The sequence below is a fragment of the Hypanus sabinus genome, chromosome 28 (genome assembly GCF_030144855.1).
Source record: "Hypanus sabinus isolate sHypSab1 chromosome 28, sHypSab1.hap1, whole genome shotgun sequence".
Taxonomy (NCBI): Eukaryota; Metazoa; Chordata; class Chondrichthyes; order Myliobatiformes; family Dasyatidae; genus Hypanus; species Hypanus sabinus.
Genome location: NC_082733.1, coordinates 29,084,517 through 29,103,325, shown reverse-complemented (window position 1 = coordinate 29,103,325; position 18,809 = coordinate 29,084,517). Strand labels below are relative to the sequence as shown.

General features: G+C 41.0%; 1 protein-coding gene across 6 annotated transcripts in view; it reads right to left on the bottom strand.

The window, feature by feature from the left end:
- Positions 1–18,809, bottom strand: part of igdcc4 (immunoglobulin superfamily, DCC subclass, member 4) — a 151,146-nt gene that overhangs the window by 33,384 nt on the left and 98,953 nt on the right. For 5 of the 6 annotated variants that reach the window (XM_059952837.1, XM_059952834.1, XM_059952838.1 and 2 more), the window contains 3 exons: positions 8,802–8,939; positions 7,772–7,942; positions 6,634–6,864 (listed from right to left, as the gene is read on the bottom strand). In XM_059952837.1, coding sequence (XP_059808820.1) covers positions 6,634–6,864; positions 7,772–7,942; positions 8,802–8,939 — 540 coding nt within the window. The remainder of the gene's footprint in view (positions 1–6,633; positions 6,865–7,771; positions 7,943–8,801; positions 8,940–18,809) is intronic. The other variant, XM_059952835.1, reaches the window with a different exon arrangement.

The window sequence follows — 18,809 nt, the reverse complement described above, 5'->3', positions numbered from 1 at the left end:
GGCCAAGCCTGATTTTGTCCACGACGTCAACTGCCTGTGAACACATTTTGGCAAATGTACAGGAGGACTGACGTTTAGTTTCCATCAATAATTAGATCTCTTTCATTTGCCAGAAGTAGAAAGAAGGAATTCTGGCATGCTGCCTTTATACTACCAAGAATAATTTCTATTCATTTACCTCAACTTCATTAATACTACATCAATTATACTTTCACCACTCAAAGTTCAAAGTTAATTTATTATCAAAGTACATATATGTCACCATATACTGCCCTGAAATTAATTTTCTTGTGGACAATCACAGTAAAAACAAAAAACACAATAGAATCAATGGAAGTCTGCACCCAACAGGACAGATAGCACCCAATGTGCAAAGAAAAATTCAAACCGTGCAAGTGCAAAAAGAAAATAATAAATAAATAAACAAACAATAAATATCAAGAACGTGGTGAAGAATTCTTGAAAGTGAGTCCAATTCAGTGATGGGCAAGTGAAGTTGAGTGGTTATTCCCTCTGGTTCAAAAGCCCTGATGGTTGAGGTGTAATAACTTGGTAATTATTCAAGCTTGCCAACTGAAAACTTGCTCTCCACCAATTTTAATAAGTGGACCACAATTTGTACCACACTGTTAAATATAATTAATGAAGTATAAAGTACAACTCCTTTTCTAATATATGTTTTTCAGATCGGCAAGCCGATAAGAGCTTTCAATACTGTTCATTTGGGCTCTCAAGGCAAATAAAAATCCATTCATGTGCACTGTAGCAGGGGAACTAAGTGATGCAATTATTACTTGGGATTAAAATTCAAACACATTACATTCTTTTGCATAGTTGATTCTGCAAAAAGCATGATAAATTTCAAATTCAGAAAGGTAACCAATCACTTTGGTTGTATTAGCATATTACTTAGGTACGCTAAATTGGACATCAAATATAATCCAGACAACAGTAACAAAGTCAGCTGTTTCACAAGTTGGAACATTGTGCATATTTAAGTATGGAAACTCAAACATTTCCAAGAGCTCTTTCCTAATGTGGCATTCAACTCTGACTTAACTGGTATTTTTAGGGAAAGACAAAGTATGTGTGAAAAGAAAATCTGCAAGGAGGAACCAAGTCCTTCAAGTGCAGGGGAAAAAGATTCAAAACATTCAAGATTCAAGTTTAATTTATCACATATACAAACATACAATGAAATGGTTGAGAGTGTGCTGGGGGCAGCAAGCGTCACCAACACAAAATATACTACAGCCCATCCCCATGCTATGAACGCCTGACTTAGGAACACACCTACATACAAATGAGCTCCCATAATATTATTAAATTCAAATGTTCTACAAATGGCTGAACTACTTACCTCTCTCTCTTCACTTACAGTATTTGTGTTCTTCCTTTATCAATCTTATATGTTTTTGATGCAATTCACTATAACACTGTGGAGGTATGGTTATCCTATCAAGAGATTGTTGTGTATTTTACGACTTATGGACAAAGTCAACAAATGACCATCTGTAAAAATGAAACCTATTCATTACCTGGGCAGCTTGAACTGACATTTAATGCCAGCAATCCAGATTAATACTAAATAGAACAACCACCTCAGAATCTGTTACTACTTGGCATTAACATAAATTTACTGACTGCAGTTTTGGGATGGTGGTCCTAATCCCACAGAGGACCACAGCTTGAACATATTTCAAGAATCAGAATAAGGTTTAATATCACCGGCATGTGTCGTGAAATTTGTTGAGTTAGCATCAGCAGTTCAATGCAATACATAATATAGAAGGAAAAATAAAATAATAATAAATAACTAAATCAATTACAGTATACATATATTGAATAGATTAAAAAGCATGCAAAAAACAGAAATAATACATATTAAAAAAGAGAGGTAATGTTCAAGGGTTCAATGTTCATTTAGGAATTGGATGGCAGAGGGGAAGAAGCTGTTCCTGAATCGCTGAATGTGTGCCTTCAGGGTTTTGTACCTCTTACCTGATGGTATCAGTGAGAAAAGGGCATGCCCTGGGTGCTGGAGGTCCTTAATAATGGACGCTGCCTTTCTGAGATGCCACTCCTTGAAAATGTCCTAGGTACTTTGTAGGCTGGTACCCAAGATGGAGCCAACTAAATTTAAAGCCCTCTGCAGCTTCTTTCGGTCCTGTGCAGTAGAACCCCCCCCCCACCCCATACCAGACAGTGATGCAGCCTGTCAGAAGCCTCTCCACAGTACATCTATAGCAGTTCTTGAGTGTATTTGTTGACATACAAAATCTGTTCAAACTCACAGTAAAGTATAGTCGTTGTCTTCCTTTCTTTAAAAACTGCATCAATATGTTGGGACCAGGTTACGTCTTCAAGAGATTTTGACACCCAGGAACTTGAAACTGCTCACTCTCTCCACTTCTGATCTCTCTGTGAGGATTGCTATGTGATCCTTCATCTTACCCTTCCTGATGTCCACAATCAGCTCTTTCGTCTTACTGAAGTTGAGTGCCAGGTTGTTGCTGTGACAGCACTCCATTAGTTGGCATTACTCGCTCCTGTATGCCCTCTCGTCACCATCTGAGATTCTACCAACGATGGTTATATCATCAGCAAATTTATAGATTGTATTTGAGCTATGCCAAGCCACACAGTCATGGATATAAAGAGAGTAGAGCAGTGTGCTAAGCACAGACCACTGAGCTTCACCAGCACTGATCATCAGCAAGGAGGAGATGTTATCACCAATCTGCACAGATTGTGGTTATCTGGTTAGGAAGTCAAGGATCCAGTTCCAGAGGGAGGAACAGAAGCCCAGGTTCTATAATTTCTCAATCAGGATTGTGGGAATGATGGTAATAAATGTTGAGCTACAGTCAATGAACAGCATCCTTACATAGGTGTTTGTGTTGTCCAAGTGGTCTAAGGCTATGTGAAGAGCCATTGAGATTGCATCTCCCGTTGACCTACTGTGGTGATAGGCAAACTGCAATGGGTCCAGGCCCTTGCTGAGGCAGGAGCTCAGTCTAATCATGATCAACCTCTCAAAGCATTTCATCTCTGTAGATGTGATTGCTACTGAGCGATAGTCATTAAGGCAGCTCACATTCTTCTTCTTAGGCACTGGTATAATTGTTGTCTTTTTGAAGCAAGTGGGAGCTTCTGCCCAAGGCAGTCAGAGGTTGAAAATGTCCTTGAATACTCCCACCAGCCGGGTTGGTACACGTTTTCAGAGCCTTACCATCAGGATCTACCGCCTTGCGAGGGTCCACCCTCTTTAAAGACAGCCTAACATTGGCCTCTGAGACAGAGATGACAGGGTCATCAGGTGCAGCAGGGATCTTCACAGCTGTAGTTGCATTCCCCCTTTCAAAGTGGGCATAGAAGGCGTCGAATTCATTTGGCAGTGAAGCATCACAACCATTCATGTTACTGGATTTCGCTTTGTAGAAAGTAATGTCTTGCAAACCCTGCTAGTGCTGTCATACCTCTGATAGTGCCTCTATCCTTGTTCAAAATTGCCTCTTCGCCCTTGAAATAGCCTTCCACAAATCATACCTGGCTTTCTGGTACAGGTCGGGGTTCCCAGACATGAATGCCACAGATCTAGCCTTCAACAAATGATGTACCTCCTAGTTCATCTATGACTTTTGGTTTGGGAAAGTACAGTAAGTCTTTGTAGGCACACACTCATCCACACAGGGTTTAATGAAATTGGTAAGAACTGCAGCATACTCATCCAGGTTTGAAGATGAATCTTTGATTATAATCCAGCCAACCGATTCAAAGCAGTCCCGTAAGTGCTTCTGTGCTTCCCTTGCCCATACCTTCTTGGTCCTTGCCACTGGTACTACAGTTTTCAGTCTCTGCCTATACATTTTTTTCTCAGTGTTTTTTCTCAATATGTTATTACTGACCACATAATGAACTAACCTTAAATTTTTTTTAGAACTTTTACTGATTCAATAAGAGAATCAAAATACTTTAACTCAGGTGGCACAATAGTGTAGTTAGCTGACACAATAGTGTAGTGGTTAGCACAACTCTTTACACAACCAGTGACCTAGGTTCAATTCCCACTGCTGCCTGTAAGGAGTTTGTATGTTCTTCTGGTGACTGCGTGGGTTTCACCCAGATGATCTGGTTTCCTCCCACAGTCCAAAGACATACTGGGTGATAAGTTTGATAAGTTAATTGGTCATTATAAATTGTCCCATGATTAGGCTAGAGTTAAATCGGGGGGGTTGCTGGGCAATATGGCTCAAAGGGTTGTATCTCAATAAATAAGTAAAACTAAGTAAGTTTGTAACAGCCTGAGTGGAGCTACAAATTCTATATGAATTATTTACTCTAAATTTGCAACAATATTGGTTAGGTTTGAAAGCAGTAAATCGAACACATGAACATTTTACCTCTACAGATTAAAGACACAATGACCAATGGACCAAAACAGATCAAGAAACTGATTATGGAGAAAATAACATCAATTATAAGATGAGGAGACAGGCCTGTTATTCCACAGAAAAGAACATTTTTAAAAAGAGTAAGTTAGTAACAATAGCACGCTTTTCATGTAGGGTGCAATCTTGGATAAGATTTCTTCTTGAGAAGTCAGATTCTCAATATATCAGCACAAAAGACAAGGTAAATGTGTAGAATTCTACAACCTAGACAAAGAATGTCAGATTCAGTAAGCATTGTTGATTAACTATAACAGAACTGGTGAAGATATCAACCTATTTGTTAATAAAACACGTGAAACACAGTAAATTTCTTAAGTGATTTGGTAGAACTTTTAGTTTCATTGATGACTAGAATTCTCTGGTGCCAGAGATAAAGGATATACAAGGAAATTCTAACATTGCTAGGAAAAAAAATGTCATGGCTCATTCCTTCACCCACAATACCACACATTTTCTGTGTTGTTTCCTTAAGTGGAAGTATATTCAATTGCAAGTTTAATTGGTCAAGATAAAGCCAATAAAGATTTTTATATTCCCTTCCATAACTTAATTATAATCCAGAAATCAGTAAAATTCCAGAGTTGATCTGCCAAATATTTCATCTTCAAAATTAAGCAGCAATACATTGAACAGCAGAGGAATGCTTTTATTTAAAGCATTTCCTGCAGGTCCATCAACGTGTAAGGAACCTTGCTTATTTCATCTCATCATTGACAAAATGGAAAATGCTGAAAAGGACAATGTTATCATTAATTCAAAGCTGATTAGGCTTGGATGCAACAGATTACATGCACATGGGGATATGGTTACATTTCTAATTATTATACAAGATCTCTACAGTGCGTACTTTAGATACATTTACAAAAATGCTCAGGCACCATCTGGTGGTACAACAGTTTATGTGCAGTATCACCCGCTGACCATGGAGGGTGCATTTTCCCAAGAATGTACTTTAGTGTTCTTTATGAACAGTGTAGGGTTTCTGCAAATGCTTTGCACAAATTTTCCATGGTAGTCATTTAAGTATTCAATATTTTCATATTTTCTGACATTTTATCAATGTACATGCAGCATTTCAAAACTTTTATTTACTAAAATTAGGTACTAAATTAAGTTTATGTTTTTGGGCAAACTGTCAAATCCTCAACACAGAGCAATTGAAGATGCTAATATCGTTTTCTGTCCTCCACCTTCCCCAATCAACACTAAAATGGTAAAATGCTGCACATTACATCCCTACCATAAAATTTAACTCTCGACGAAAGATTTGAATAAAAGCTGAATTCAAAATCAATTCCAACTCTCTGCTCTATCGGCTTATTGCTTTAAGAAAAGCTACAATGTATAGCAGATGGGGATTAATAATTAGTACACTGTACTTTCACTCAAAATTTTTGACACTAATTTTAATATCGAGATGATTTATAAGTTATATTGTAAAACATGAACACTGGGAATGCAAATTTATCACTGTATAGTGATAAATAAAGTGACTTATGAGGGTTGATAGTATAATGTATTGCATTCCATATGCTGCATTATATTTTTGGATTGCTTCATTTAGCTTAAAGTCCAAAGTAGGATGTACAGCTGACAGCTCTGTGGATCTTTAAGTAGATTAAACCTAGCCCCTCATAAATTATCTAGATTGGGATATGTGAAAAAATATCTTAGTTGGAACAGAAGTACAACTTACATATCTGACAGCTGAATGACTTGCAAGTAGGTATTTAATTTGAAAACTAAGTAAAAATCAAAGAATACAAAATGAATTTATCGAGTTACAAAATTATGAGCTATTGGGAGCATTCAACAGAATTTATCTTAATGAGTATTTTCTCTCAAAATTTTGGCTGAGTGCATCTAGGCTGATAAATTAAAGAACTGGGACCAGACAAAAACAATTTTATAAAGTTATGGCATTGTGGAACAGATATTGAATGGGAAAGACATTTTAGGTACCAATGTTGAAGTAAATTAGGGACTGAAGCACTAAAGTCAAGCAAGTGCAAAGTTTACATAATTAACTTCATTGATGAATTGTAATCAATACTTCAATCTCTAACTTTATTTATTTCCTTTTGGAATCAGCACAGCTTTCCAAAAGCTATACAGTTCAATTAAAAAAAAGGAACTCCCATATCTTGCTATAACATACTGGTTCATTCAGATTACTAACCTAATCCAGTAATCTCATACTGTTTAATTTTTCTTCGAAGCCGGATTGGTCCCTTTGTCCAATGCTCATCTCCATTAGCTTCACTTAATTCTCTGCTCGAATCGTCTGCATCTGCCTCTCTGTAATAAAGCTTGTAACCCTGGATCTGGACTTGATTAGAGGGTGGTTGCCATGAAACCAGCAGAGAGTCTACTTTTGTCTTGACCTTCATTTCTGTAGGAGCAAATGGAACTGTAGCAAAGCAAAGCAGTTCATTATTAGATGAACCATTTCAACCTGATAACAGTAATTACCTGTAACTGGATACATATGATTTATGTTCAAGTCAAATAAAGTAGTGGAGACTTTTATCATTGTTATTTTTATTCCCATTTATCAGATATTTATGTTAGCCTCACTTTTGTAATCAAACACCTTGGTTTCCAGTGCTTGTTCCAAACCAACTAGGACCAAGTAAAGAGGCTTCTCTTAGAAATATGAAGAATGTATCTGTGAGGTTACCTGGAATTACTGCTAGTTAATTAGAAATATAAAATTTGTTGACCTTTGTACCAATTGCCACCTGTGCACATGGATTCAGAAAGCAGATGATATTTGACAACAGGGTGTGGTTCCCAGTAATTCGTGTGGAGCAACTTTAATTAAAACAAATCCTAATTTTAGTTTAAAACTGCTCTCCCAGCAAACAATCTAGCTACACAAGTATTCCAAATGTAATGTTTTATATGATTTTTGACTACTGTAGTTGTCTAGAAATTAACTGATAAAATTGCAGTCTTGGCACTGATGTAGATAACCATGGCTTGAACATAGTGAAATTTTAAGCACCAGTAACAAAATACATGCAGACCAATTTCTGTAATCCACTAACCAAATGAGTTTCAATCCACACTTCTATGAAAGTTGTGTTTAACATTTCCTTAGAGATGGATAATGGATATGCCTGGGTAAATTATCATAGGCAACAATTCTTCTGCAGTGAACTTGAAATAGGAATGGATATTACAAATTCCCTGCAATATGCCTAAATGCTCTATGCATGTTCATTCCCAAACAATGGAGAAGACAATAGTTAGTTGTTCTATATTTTGCAAAAAGAAGGTTGCCCTTTATTAATCTGGAAAGACAATGTTCCTACCTGTTACTTGTTTACTTCTGTCAGGTATTAAGTGCTGGGTCCAATCTGATGGTGCACCATATCCCACACTCGTGCTTGCTGCAATCCGAACTTTGTAAACTTTCTTTGACTGTACTGTAGGAAGTGTGACTTGTGTTTCATTTCCATCAACTTCAATTGAATAAATTTGATCTGTTGTATAAACGGGGGAGCACTTAATAGCAGTAGTTGAATGAAAGTGAATATTCTCTGCAACTGTATATTTTCACCCCAAAAATGTCAGAACTCATTTCCTGGGTAATGTCCATCATGATTTACTCTCACAACGTCAATCTAAGCTTCAAATGACATTTGATTCATGCTGTGTAATTTAGCCTTATTTCTTCAACCAATCAAGATGATAAAGATTTGCACTAATCTCCCATTCAATGCTTAGCAATTCTGAGCACACTGAAAGTATCCACTTTGGACAATAACCTTAGCTGCCAGTGATCAATTGAATTTAAATTCAATGAATAAATAGCCACATGCTATTACCCAAAAGGACAAGTCTGTTGAAGTTACTCCTCTGTGGACAGGCAACATGACAATCATATGTAAGGTTCAATGGTACAAATAGAAACATAATTAATGCTAAGAATGTAGCAGAACAGAGCAAGCAAGACAGTGAATGATTCAAATTCCAGACACCAATTGGAACTACTATTGGTGTATTCTCAACATTTTTCCTGGAGCATGAAAGGGAGTGGATGAGAATAAAGTTCTCGTCCCTAGCAGAGATTGAAGTAACACAGGGAAATTACCAACACAACAGTCATCAAGTTAAGATACTAGGATATTGTGCTTTGTATCAACTAAGAATAATGAGCAATAATTTTACTTAAGGTGACTGCTATTTCACATAACCAATAGAAAAGGCTGTTAAGATTACCGTTCCAAAAACAGGTTTAATATTAAAGTTCTAAGTCACTGTATGTCTAAGTATAAGGAAAGTGAAAATCAATACAGTATATTCAAAGTAAATGCATGTCCAATAGCTCAATGTACATACCTTCTTTCAACATGCAGTAATCAATTCGGTATTTTGTTATTTTACCATTGCTGAGTTCTGGAGAGAGTGGAAGCCAAGTAACCCGAACATCAGTGTGAGTGGAAATCGACAAGGATGGTTGAGGGCCAGTACTTGGTACTGTTCAGAAATAGGATACAAACATTAGAACTTTAATGATTGGATAAAGATCAATACACAAAATAAATTCCGAGTTAAGGATCCAACTCTTTTATTGCAAAATAATTTGTAGAGTATTTCATTAGTGATGAAAATTGTAGCTGGTGACATAGAAGGGAAGTAATTGTGATTACCTGCTTCCAGAAAACTCAGAGTTAAGCAGACCATCTAAGTCTGGGACTTGCCAAGTAAGATTGAATGGGGTTTTTATTTTGTTAGTGTGCTCCTCCATAATGTTAAGTATACTTAACAGCAAATGATGGAGACAGCAGCCAAAGAACTGGAAATGAATACCAATGAATTGATCCACTTGACCCGAAACAGGAGTGTGTGGGCCATGGCAGTCAAAGCTCAAACTGGGCATGGCACCTGATAATGATGATGATACTTAAGAGGAAAAGTTATGCTGGGAGAAAAGCTCTGCATAATATTTTCATGAACAACAGAGGAAATAACCAGACAGAAAGGAAGAATAGGGAAGAGAAATTAAACTGATATGTCACTGTTACAGTTACGTGTTAGATGATATGCGAAGTATTTTACAAATATACATTTAAGTACAGACAGTTCTTTCCCACCTGTAATATGGTGCAGAACACCACTGCATTACATTCAGAAACTGATGCATGTGACAGACTGAATGTCTAGCACTCTGAATTCAGCACTACAAAATTTGGCAGCAGCAAGTCAAAACCTAGCCCAATGAGCAATAACTGTTTAATGTGCTTTTCCTAGCACAGAGGATTTTCTGGGCTCTCACCTCAAACCTGGATAACAAAAAAATTAAAACTAGCAAAAATAAATTTTAGCTAAAGATGTTGTGATCAGTATCTACACTCAGTAGCCACTTTATTAGGTATACCTGTTGGTTAATGAAAATATCTAATCAGCCAATCATGTGGCAGCAACTCAATACATAAAAGCATTAGTCAAGTGGTACAGTTGCCATTCAGACCAAACATCAGAACGGGGAAGTAATGTGATTTAAGTGTCTTTGACCATGGAATGATTGTTGGTGCCAGGTGGGGTGGTTTGAGTATCTCAGAAACTGCTGATCTCCTGGGATTTTCACACAACAGTCTCTGGAGTTTACAGGGAATGGTGTGAAAAACAGAAAAAAAAATCCAGCGAGTGGCATCTCTGTGAGCAAAAATGCCGTGTTAATGAGAGAAAGGCCAGACTGGTTTAAGCTGACAAGAAGGCAACAGTAACTTGAAACTCACAGCCCATCAAACCTTGAAGTAGGTGGGCTACAGCAGCAAAAGACCATGAACATACACTCAGTGGCCACATTATTATGTAAAGGAGGTACCTAATAAAGTGGCCACAGTGTGTAAATATAAATTAGAGTCAACCAGTTGAAGATGATGTGCTTGCAATATCATTATAATATTTTCATGTATAAACATAGTGAAATCTTTCAAGTTGAATTAGATTACATTCACAGAGCATAAGGAATGTTCACTATTACCATCTGCTGGACAATTTTGAATGCAAAATTTGTGCAGCATTTTTTTTTTGGCCTTTCACTTCAAAAAGCTTAAATTGCATGAGTTTGGTAGTTTACAGAGAGAACTTCTGAAAAATTTCAAAAATCGCTTTACTTAAGTAACAGTACTCAGTGATTTCCTAGTTCTCATATTTAAAATAGAGGTATTATGATCTCTGGATTAAATTGTCAAATTGTAACTTGGGAAATAAATTATTGTGTGAATGAAGAAATTAGACTAATTGGCAGTACTCCAATTTATTAATTAGATTGATCTTGGTAGTGCTATGAACTACAGAGGAAGTGTTAAGAATGAAAAAAAATCCTCATAGATTGCTAGTGATTGGAGGTGACATCGGATGCATAACAACTTTGGCAGGGTTTGCAAGACATTACTTCCTACAAAGTGAAACCCAATAGCATGAATGGTAGTGATGCTTCCCTTCCAGATGAACTCAATACCTTCTATGCCCATTTTGAAAGAGAGAATACATACTACAGCTGCGACGATCCCTGATGACTCTGTGAACTCTGTCTGATATTAGGCTGTCTCTAAAGAGAGTGAACCCTCGCAAGTTGGCAGGTCCTGATGCTAAGGCTCTGAAAACCTGTGCCAACCAAATGGCAGGAGTATTCAAGGACATTTTCAACCTCTCACCGCTACAGGCAGAAGTTCCCATTTGCTTCAAAAGGGCAACAATTATACCAGTGCCTAGGCCAAGGGGTTAAGGCTTTGGGCTAGTGATCTGAAGGTCGCTGGTTCAAGCCTCAGCCAAGGCAGCGTGTGTGCAAGGTACTTAACCACACACTGCTCCTGCATATTTATAGCCCAGTGGCGGCAGTTGGTGCATTTATGGACAAGACAATAATGTGAGCTGCCTTGATGACTATCACCCAGTAGCACTCACATCGACAGTGAAATGCTTTGAGAGTTTGACTAGAATGAACTCCTGCCTCAGCAAGGACCTGGACCCATTGCAAATTGCCTATCACCACAGCAAGTCAACGACAGATGCAATCTCAATGGCTCTTCACACGGCTTTAGACCGCCTGGACAACACAAGTACTTATGTCAGGATGCTGTTCATCTTCTATAGCTCAGCATTTCATCATTCCCACAATCCTGATTGTGAAGTTTCTGTACCACCCTCTACAATTGGATTCTTGACTTCCTAACCGGAAGACCATAATCTGTGTGGACTACTGATGATCAACAGTGGTGTGCCTCAGGGTGTGTGCTTTGCCCACTGCTCTACTCTCTACATACCCATGACTGTGTGGCGAGGCATAGCTCAAATACCAACTATAAATTTGCTGACGATACAACCATTGTTGGTAGAATCTCAGGTGGTGACGAGCGGGAGTAAAGAAGTGAGATATGCGATCTAGTGGAGTGGTGTCACAACAACCTGGCACTCAATGACAGTACGACGAAAGAGCTGATTGTGATCTTCAGGAAGGGTAAGATGCAGGAACACATACCAATAGTCATAGAGATCAGAAGTGGAGAGAGTGAGCAATTTCAAATTTCTGGGTGTCAAGATCTCTGAGGACTAACCTGGTCCCAACATATCGATGCAGTTTTGAAGAAGGCAAGACAGCGACCATACTTCATTGGGAGTTTGAAGAGATTTGGTATGTCAGCAAATACACTCAGAAACTTGTATAGATGTACCGTGGAGAGCATTCTGACAGGCTGCATCATTATCTGGTATGGGGGGGGGGGGTGGATGGAGGGGGCTACTGCACAGGACTGAAAGAAGCTGCAGAGGGGCTGTAAATTTAGTCGGCTCCACCTTGGGTACTAGCCTACAAAGTACGCAGGACACATTCAAGGAGCGGTGTCTCAGAAAGGCTGCGTCCATTATTAAGGACCTCCAGCACCCAGGGCATGCCCTTTTCTCACTGTTGCCATCAGATAGGAGGTACAGAAGCCGCAAGACATACACTCAGTGATTCAGGAACAGCTCCACCCTCTGCCATGCGATTCATAAATGGACATTGAACCTTTGGACACTACCCCTCTTGTCACGTTCTCCTTCGGGTGTAACGAAACGCCGAATTTAACGTCCGGATAAACCACAGTTAATAAGAACCAGATCGCAGTAAGATTAACCATTTACTGTTCACTCTTCACATTAACATATGGTGAAAACTGTTGATAAAACAATACAAGATTGATACAGTATTTGTTCCTTCCTTAATATCACATTTCAAGTGTAAATACTTGCAAAGGTGACTATAACTACATTACACTAAGGTGCAGTATACAGGGAGAGTTTACCTGCTCCATTGACTACTTTAAATACACTTCCATGCAAACTATCCGCGACTCTTTAACTAACGAAAGCATAAACATTATCTACCGACGTTACCTCTAACAGGATCAGCATTAACATCTTAGTTCAATATATCGATTATCTATTAACTTACAGCGTTGCTCTCACTGTGATTTCTCATGCCTGCAAAACTGCTTGTGCTCAGGTGAGCCTCGTGGAAAGCCCCCACCCTCGCGCTAATTTCAAACCGGTGTTTTCCCACAAGACGCGGCGAAACCGGATGTGACGTCATCGCATGCCGATATATTTTACATGCAATGAATATACTTTAAACACTTCTAATTCTAACTAGAAAATACTATTGAATGAATTACTAAGCGAAAATATTATAAACTAAATAACTGTCGTAAAGACAGCACACTCCCCGCTTGACCTTCGTAAGGTCACAATGAGCAGAGTACAAACTTAGTCTCTTAATCAGTCATTGGGTAGAAGTAGAATAACTTCTGTAACTGGCCTTTGGTAAATTTTCACATCGCCTTGGTCGGTAGTCTTCAATTCGATCTTCCTGACATGTCCATCCTCGCTAGGGAATGTAGCAGTGATTCTGGCCATTGGCCAGCTGTTGCGGGTGATCTGCTTGTCCCTGAGCAGGACTAGGTCTCCGACTTGAAGATTCCTGCGGGGTTCTGTCCACTTTCGTCTCTGTTGCAACGAGGGTAGATATTCCTGTCTCCAGCGGGACCAGAACTGATTCGCCAGAGCCTGGACTTGTCTCCATTGCTTTGTGTACAGATCCCTGTCTGAAAAGTCTCCTGGTGGAGGAGGTGCCCCTGCCTTCTGTGTAAGGAGCATTGATGGCGAAAGGATGAAGGGGTTTTCTGGGTCAGAGGACACAGGCAGGAGTGGTCGTGAGTTCATAATGGCTGTGACCTCTGCCATTAGGGTGCACAGTACCTCGTGGGTCAATCGGGTGCGTTGCTGCAGAAACATTGAATCCAGAATTCTTCTGGCGATCCCAATCATCCGCTCCCATGCGCCTCCCATGTGGGAGGCGTGTGGTGTGTTGAACTCCCAGTCGCATCCCTGTTGACTGAGGTACCTTTGCACTGCTCTGTCCATCCCCAGCTCCTTTGATGCTCCTACAAAGTTCGTTCCGCGATCAGATCTTAACTGTTTTGCAGGGCCTCTTATCGCAAAGAATCGCCTGAGAGCATTGATGCAGCTGGAGGTATCCAAAGATTCGATGACCTCAATGTGTACCGCTCTTGAACTCATGCAGCTAAACATGATGGCCCACCGCTTGCTCTCTGCTTGTCCTCCTCTGGTGCGTCTTGTAGTGATAGACCAGGGGCCGAATACATCGAGCCCTACGTTTGTAAAGGGAGGGCAGGCTTCGAGGCGCTCAGGTGGGAGGTCCGCCATGCGTTGAACTTCTACTCTGCCTCGTAGTTTCCTGCAGGTTACACATTTATGAAGTACCGAATTGATCAGTGATTTACCTCCCAAGATCCACAGTCCCGCTGCTCTTATTGCTCCTTCGGTAAGGTGGCGGCCCTGGTGCTTTACCTGTTCATGGTAATGGCGGGCGAGCAGTAAGGATACATGGCTGCCTTTGGGCAGGAGTACTGGACTCTTTTCTGCGGCCGGAAACTGGCAGTGTATTAACCGGCCTCCAATGCAGATGATATCGTTCTTCAGGATCGGGCTGAACTTCCTCAAAGGGCTGTCCTTTGGTATTGGTTTGTTGACTTGGAGAGCTGAAAACTCCCTTGCAAAAGCCACTCTTTGCGTTGCTTTGAAGATGACATCCTTTGCCTGGGCTAATTCGTCCGCGGTGCGAGGCAAAGTACATTTGTGCCATCCCCTACATTTACTGTTTCGGGATGAATGTTTGTGTGATCTGGCCATATGAATGAGGAACGCAAGTCCTCTCATTAAAGAATTCAAAGTGGAGAACCGCCGAAACCGTTCGTTGGTACGTATCGATTCCGTGAGGTTGGTGGCTCCTGTTTGTATTTGCGGCCGAATTTCCGAGTCTCTCTCGGGTTCGATCAGTTCAAATATCTCGTTCGTTTGAGTCTTTTCCAATGGTGGCTGATGAAGAAAGGGGGGTCCGGTAAGCCAGGTTGTCTGAGCCAGACGGGATGCAGGTAAGGATCTTGATGCATGGTCTGCAGGGTTATCCTCGGTACGTACATAATGCCATTGTTCGGGCGTTGATGACAGGCGGATGCGTTGAACTCTATTATGAACGTACACGTAGAAGCGTTTCGATTCGTTGTAAATATAACCAAGCACGACTTTACTGTCCGTGTAGAACTTGATATTGTCGAACCGTAGGTCCAGCTCGTCCTGGATAAGATCTGCCATTTCCACAGCCAGGACGGCTGCGCACAGTTCGAGCCTTGGAATCGTCGGCTCCGACGGAGGAGTGAGCTTCGCCTTACCCGTTACAAATCCCACTTCGACTTGGCCATCCTTTCCGACTACTTTCAAGTAAGCCACAGCGCCGATGGCCTTGGTGGACGCATCCGAAAAAACACACAATTCTGTGAGCGCTGCCTCGGTGGGTGAGGTCACAGTGTACCTGCGTTGGATATGAAGCTGTTTTAAATCCGGGAGTGAATCTCTCCAAGCCTCCCACTTGCTGCGCTTGTCTTCAGGCAGAAGAGTATCCCAGTCAGAGGGCTCAGACGTAAGTTCTCTGAGAAGGGCTCTTCCTTGAATCGTAACTGGTGCCAGTAGGCCCAAGGGATCGAAAATACTGTTGACGGTGGAGAGGACTCCACGACGGGTAAATGGTTTGATCACGGTCGGCACAGAGAATGTGAATGAGTCGGTCGTTATCTCCCAGAGAAGACCCAAGCTCCTTTGTGTAGGTATGGTTTCTCCATCTAAATCTAGGTCTTTGATTGCTGGAGCACAGTCATCGTGTGGAAAGGCCTCCATTACTGCCTGCCGGTTTGATGCAAACTTATGCAAGCGGAGGTTTGACTCCGCGAGTGAGGCTTGTGTACGTCGGAGCAGATCGATTGCTTCCTCTTCTGTCCGTAGTGATATCAAACCATCGTCAACGTAGAAGTGCCTTTCTACAAACTTAACGGTGTCGTCACCGTGCTCCTGTGCACCCTCTCTGATGGCTCTTCGCAGCCCATAGATGGCCACGGCAGGTGACGGGCTATTGCCGAAAACGTGGACTTTCATCCGGTACTCGATAACTTCTTTGTTGATGTCGTTGTCCTTATACCATAAGAAACGGAGGAAATCGCGATAGTCCTCCTGTACCAAGAAGCAATGGAACATCTGCTGGATGTCCGCTAAGATTGCGACCTTCTCCTTCCGGAAGCGCAGCAGGACCCCGAGTAGGGTATTGTTAAGGTCGGGGCCTGTGAGAAGCACGTCATTTAGGGAGACGCCGGAACACTGGGCACTGGAGTCGAAGACCACCCTGATCTGATTGGGTTTTTGTGGGTGGTAAACTCCAAATGTTGGGAGGTACCAGCACTCCCCGCCTTCCGGCAGTGGTGGTGCTACTTCGGCATGTCCGTTAGCAAAGATCTTTCCCATAAATGCTATATATTGCTGTTGCATCTCGGGTTTCCGGTTCAGGGTTTTTTGTAAGGACGTGAACCGCTTGACCGCCTGCTCTCTGTTATTTGGCAACCGCTGGCGTGGTTCTCTGAAGGGTAGTGGGGCGACCCAATTATTTGCTTCATCCCTGAAGACTTTGGTGTCCATCATTTTTAAGAAGAAGACGTCTTGAGCTGATGGAGCAAGTTTATTGTCATACTTCGTTTGAGCGAAGACTGACTGGCCCAGCGACTCGTCGCTTGCCTCGCGCTTGTTAACGCCTTGTTGTGCTTCTTTAGGGTACACCTCAGTGAGGCAGATCTCGGAACAAGAACGGCTTGACTGAGTTTGACCGCAAACTTCTGTACAGTTCGAGCTGACAATTGTTGTCCTGGAGTGAACCTCTCCCTCCCCGCCGTCCTGTTGTGGGGGTGAAGGAGCGTTGACGGTTCTTTCATTCTTGACTTCATCACGGAGCCGTGAGGGTAAATTTCCTTCCTCGTATGGATGTGATGCAATCGTGACTCTCTGAGGTTCCTCGTAGCTGGGGAAGTTATCGAATACGTATGGAGAAGGGAGACGAGCCTGCCTGTCTATTTGATATTGTACATAGTCGCTTGTGCGTTCCAGTCTGGTCCTTTCTAAAGTAGATCTTACTTCGGTCAGATCACGCGACCCTTCAGCTTGTTCTATGTACTTTGCTTCCACCCTGGCAGCTTCTCTTTCTCCTTCTAGCTGCAGCACATGCAACTCTGTCGATATTTTTGTCATTTCCAACTGGGTTTCGGCTTCTCTGGCGGCCTCTTCTCTTTGTCTGGCAGCCTCTTCTCTTTGTCTGGCAGCCTTTTCTTTCTGGATTTCGGCTTCTCTGGTGGTCAGTTTCATTTTCCAAACTGCTTCTTGTCTGGCGTAACGCAGTAGCACCTTGGCGGCTTCTGCCTTTCTGGCGGCCCTTTCGGCTTCTCTGGCAGCCAGTTTAATTTTCAAAACTGCTTCTTGTTTGGCGTAATGCAGTCGCACCTTGGCGGCTTCTGCCTTGGCTCTTGCCTGTGCGGACTTACTTGATGTCGTTCTACTGCCCTTGTCGCTGGGCGCCATCGACTTGATCCCGGATCGAGCTGACATTGCAGCACTTGGAACACCTGATAACGCCTGGGTGGGCTTACTTGATGTCGGTTTACCGCCCTTGTCGCTGGGCGGCGTCGACTTGATGCTGGATTGAGCTGACATTGCAGCACTTGAAACACCTGATAATGCCGCTTTTTCACTGTCACGTTCTCCTTCGGGTGTAACGAAACGCCGAATTTAACGTCCGGATAAACCACAGTTAATAAGAACCAGATCGCAGTAAGATTAACCATTTACTGTTCACTCTTCACATTAACATATGGTGAAAACTGTTGATAAAACAATACAAGATTGATACAGTATTTGTTCCTTCCTTAATATCACATTTCAAGTGTAAATACTTGCAAAGGTGACTATAACTACATTACACTAAGGTGCAGTATACAGGGAGAGTTTACCTGCTCCATTGACTACTTTAAATACACTTCCATGCAAACTATCCGCGACTCTTTAACTAACGAAAGCATAAACATTATCTACCGACGTTACCTCTAACAGGATCAGCATTAACATCTTAGTTCAATATATCGATTATCTATTAACTTACAGCGTTGCTCTCACTGTGATTTCTCATGCCTGCAAAACTGCTTGTGCTCAGGTGAGCCTCGTGGAAAGCCCCCACCCTCGCGCTAATTTCAAACCGGTGTTTTCCCACAAGACGCGGCGAAACCGGATGTGACGTCATCGCATGCCGATATATTTTACATGCAATGAATATACTTTAAACACTTCTAATTCTAACTAGAAAATACTATTGAATGAATTACTAAGCGAAAATATTATAAACTAAATAACTGTCGTAAAGACAGCACACCTCTTTTTTAAGTATATGTATTTCTGATTTTTGCACAATTTTTAATCTATTCAATATATGTATACTGTAGTTGATTTAGTTATTTATTTATTATTATTTTGTGTTTTTTTTCTTCTACATTATGTATTGCACTGAACTGCTGCTGCTGCTAAGTTAACAAATTTCACATTACATGTGGCAATAATAAACCCGATTCTGATTATGACGGTGGAAAATGGCAAAAGTAATAGATTGGTTTCCTCAGTCCTTAATGATAAATCTCCTAAACTTTAAAATAATGAACACTTGCTAAAATGATTCATGCCAATTTGATAGCCTTTCTAACTTCAGCAAATATTAAGCAATAATTGAATGATGCCCTCCTCTTAATTACACAATATGCTTCAATGTGTTCAAGCAGTCTCACTTACATCAAAATATAATTGTGAAGAAAACAAACTTTAAAAATTTACTGAGGGCTTGGGAGCAGACAGGTGAAGGTAAGCAAGAGGAAAGAAAGTAATCTCTGAGCATATTTTTGGCTGTTACCTAAAAAAATATTATTGTTC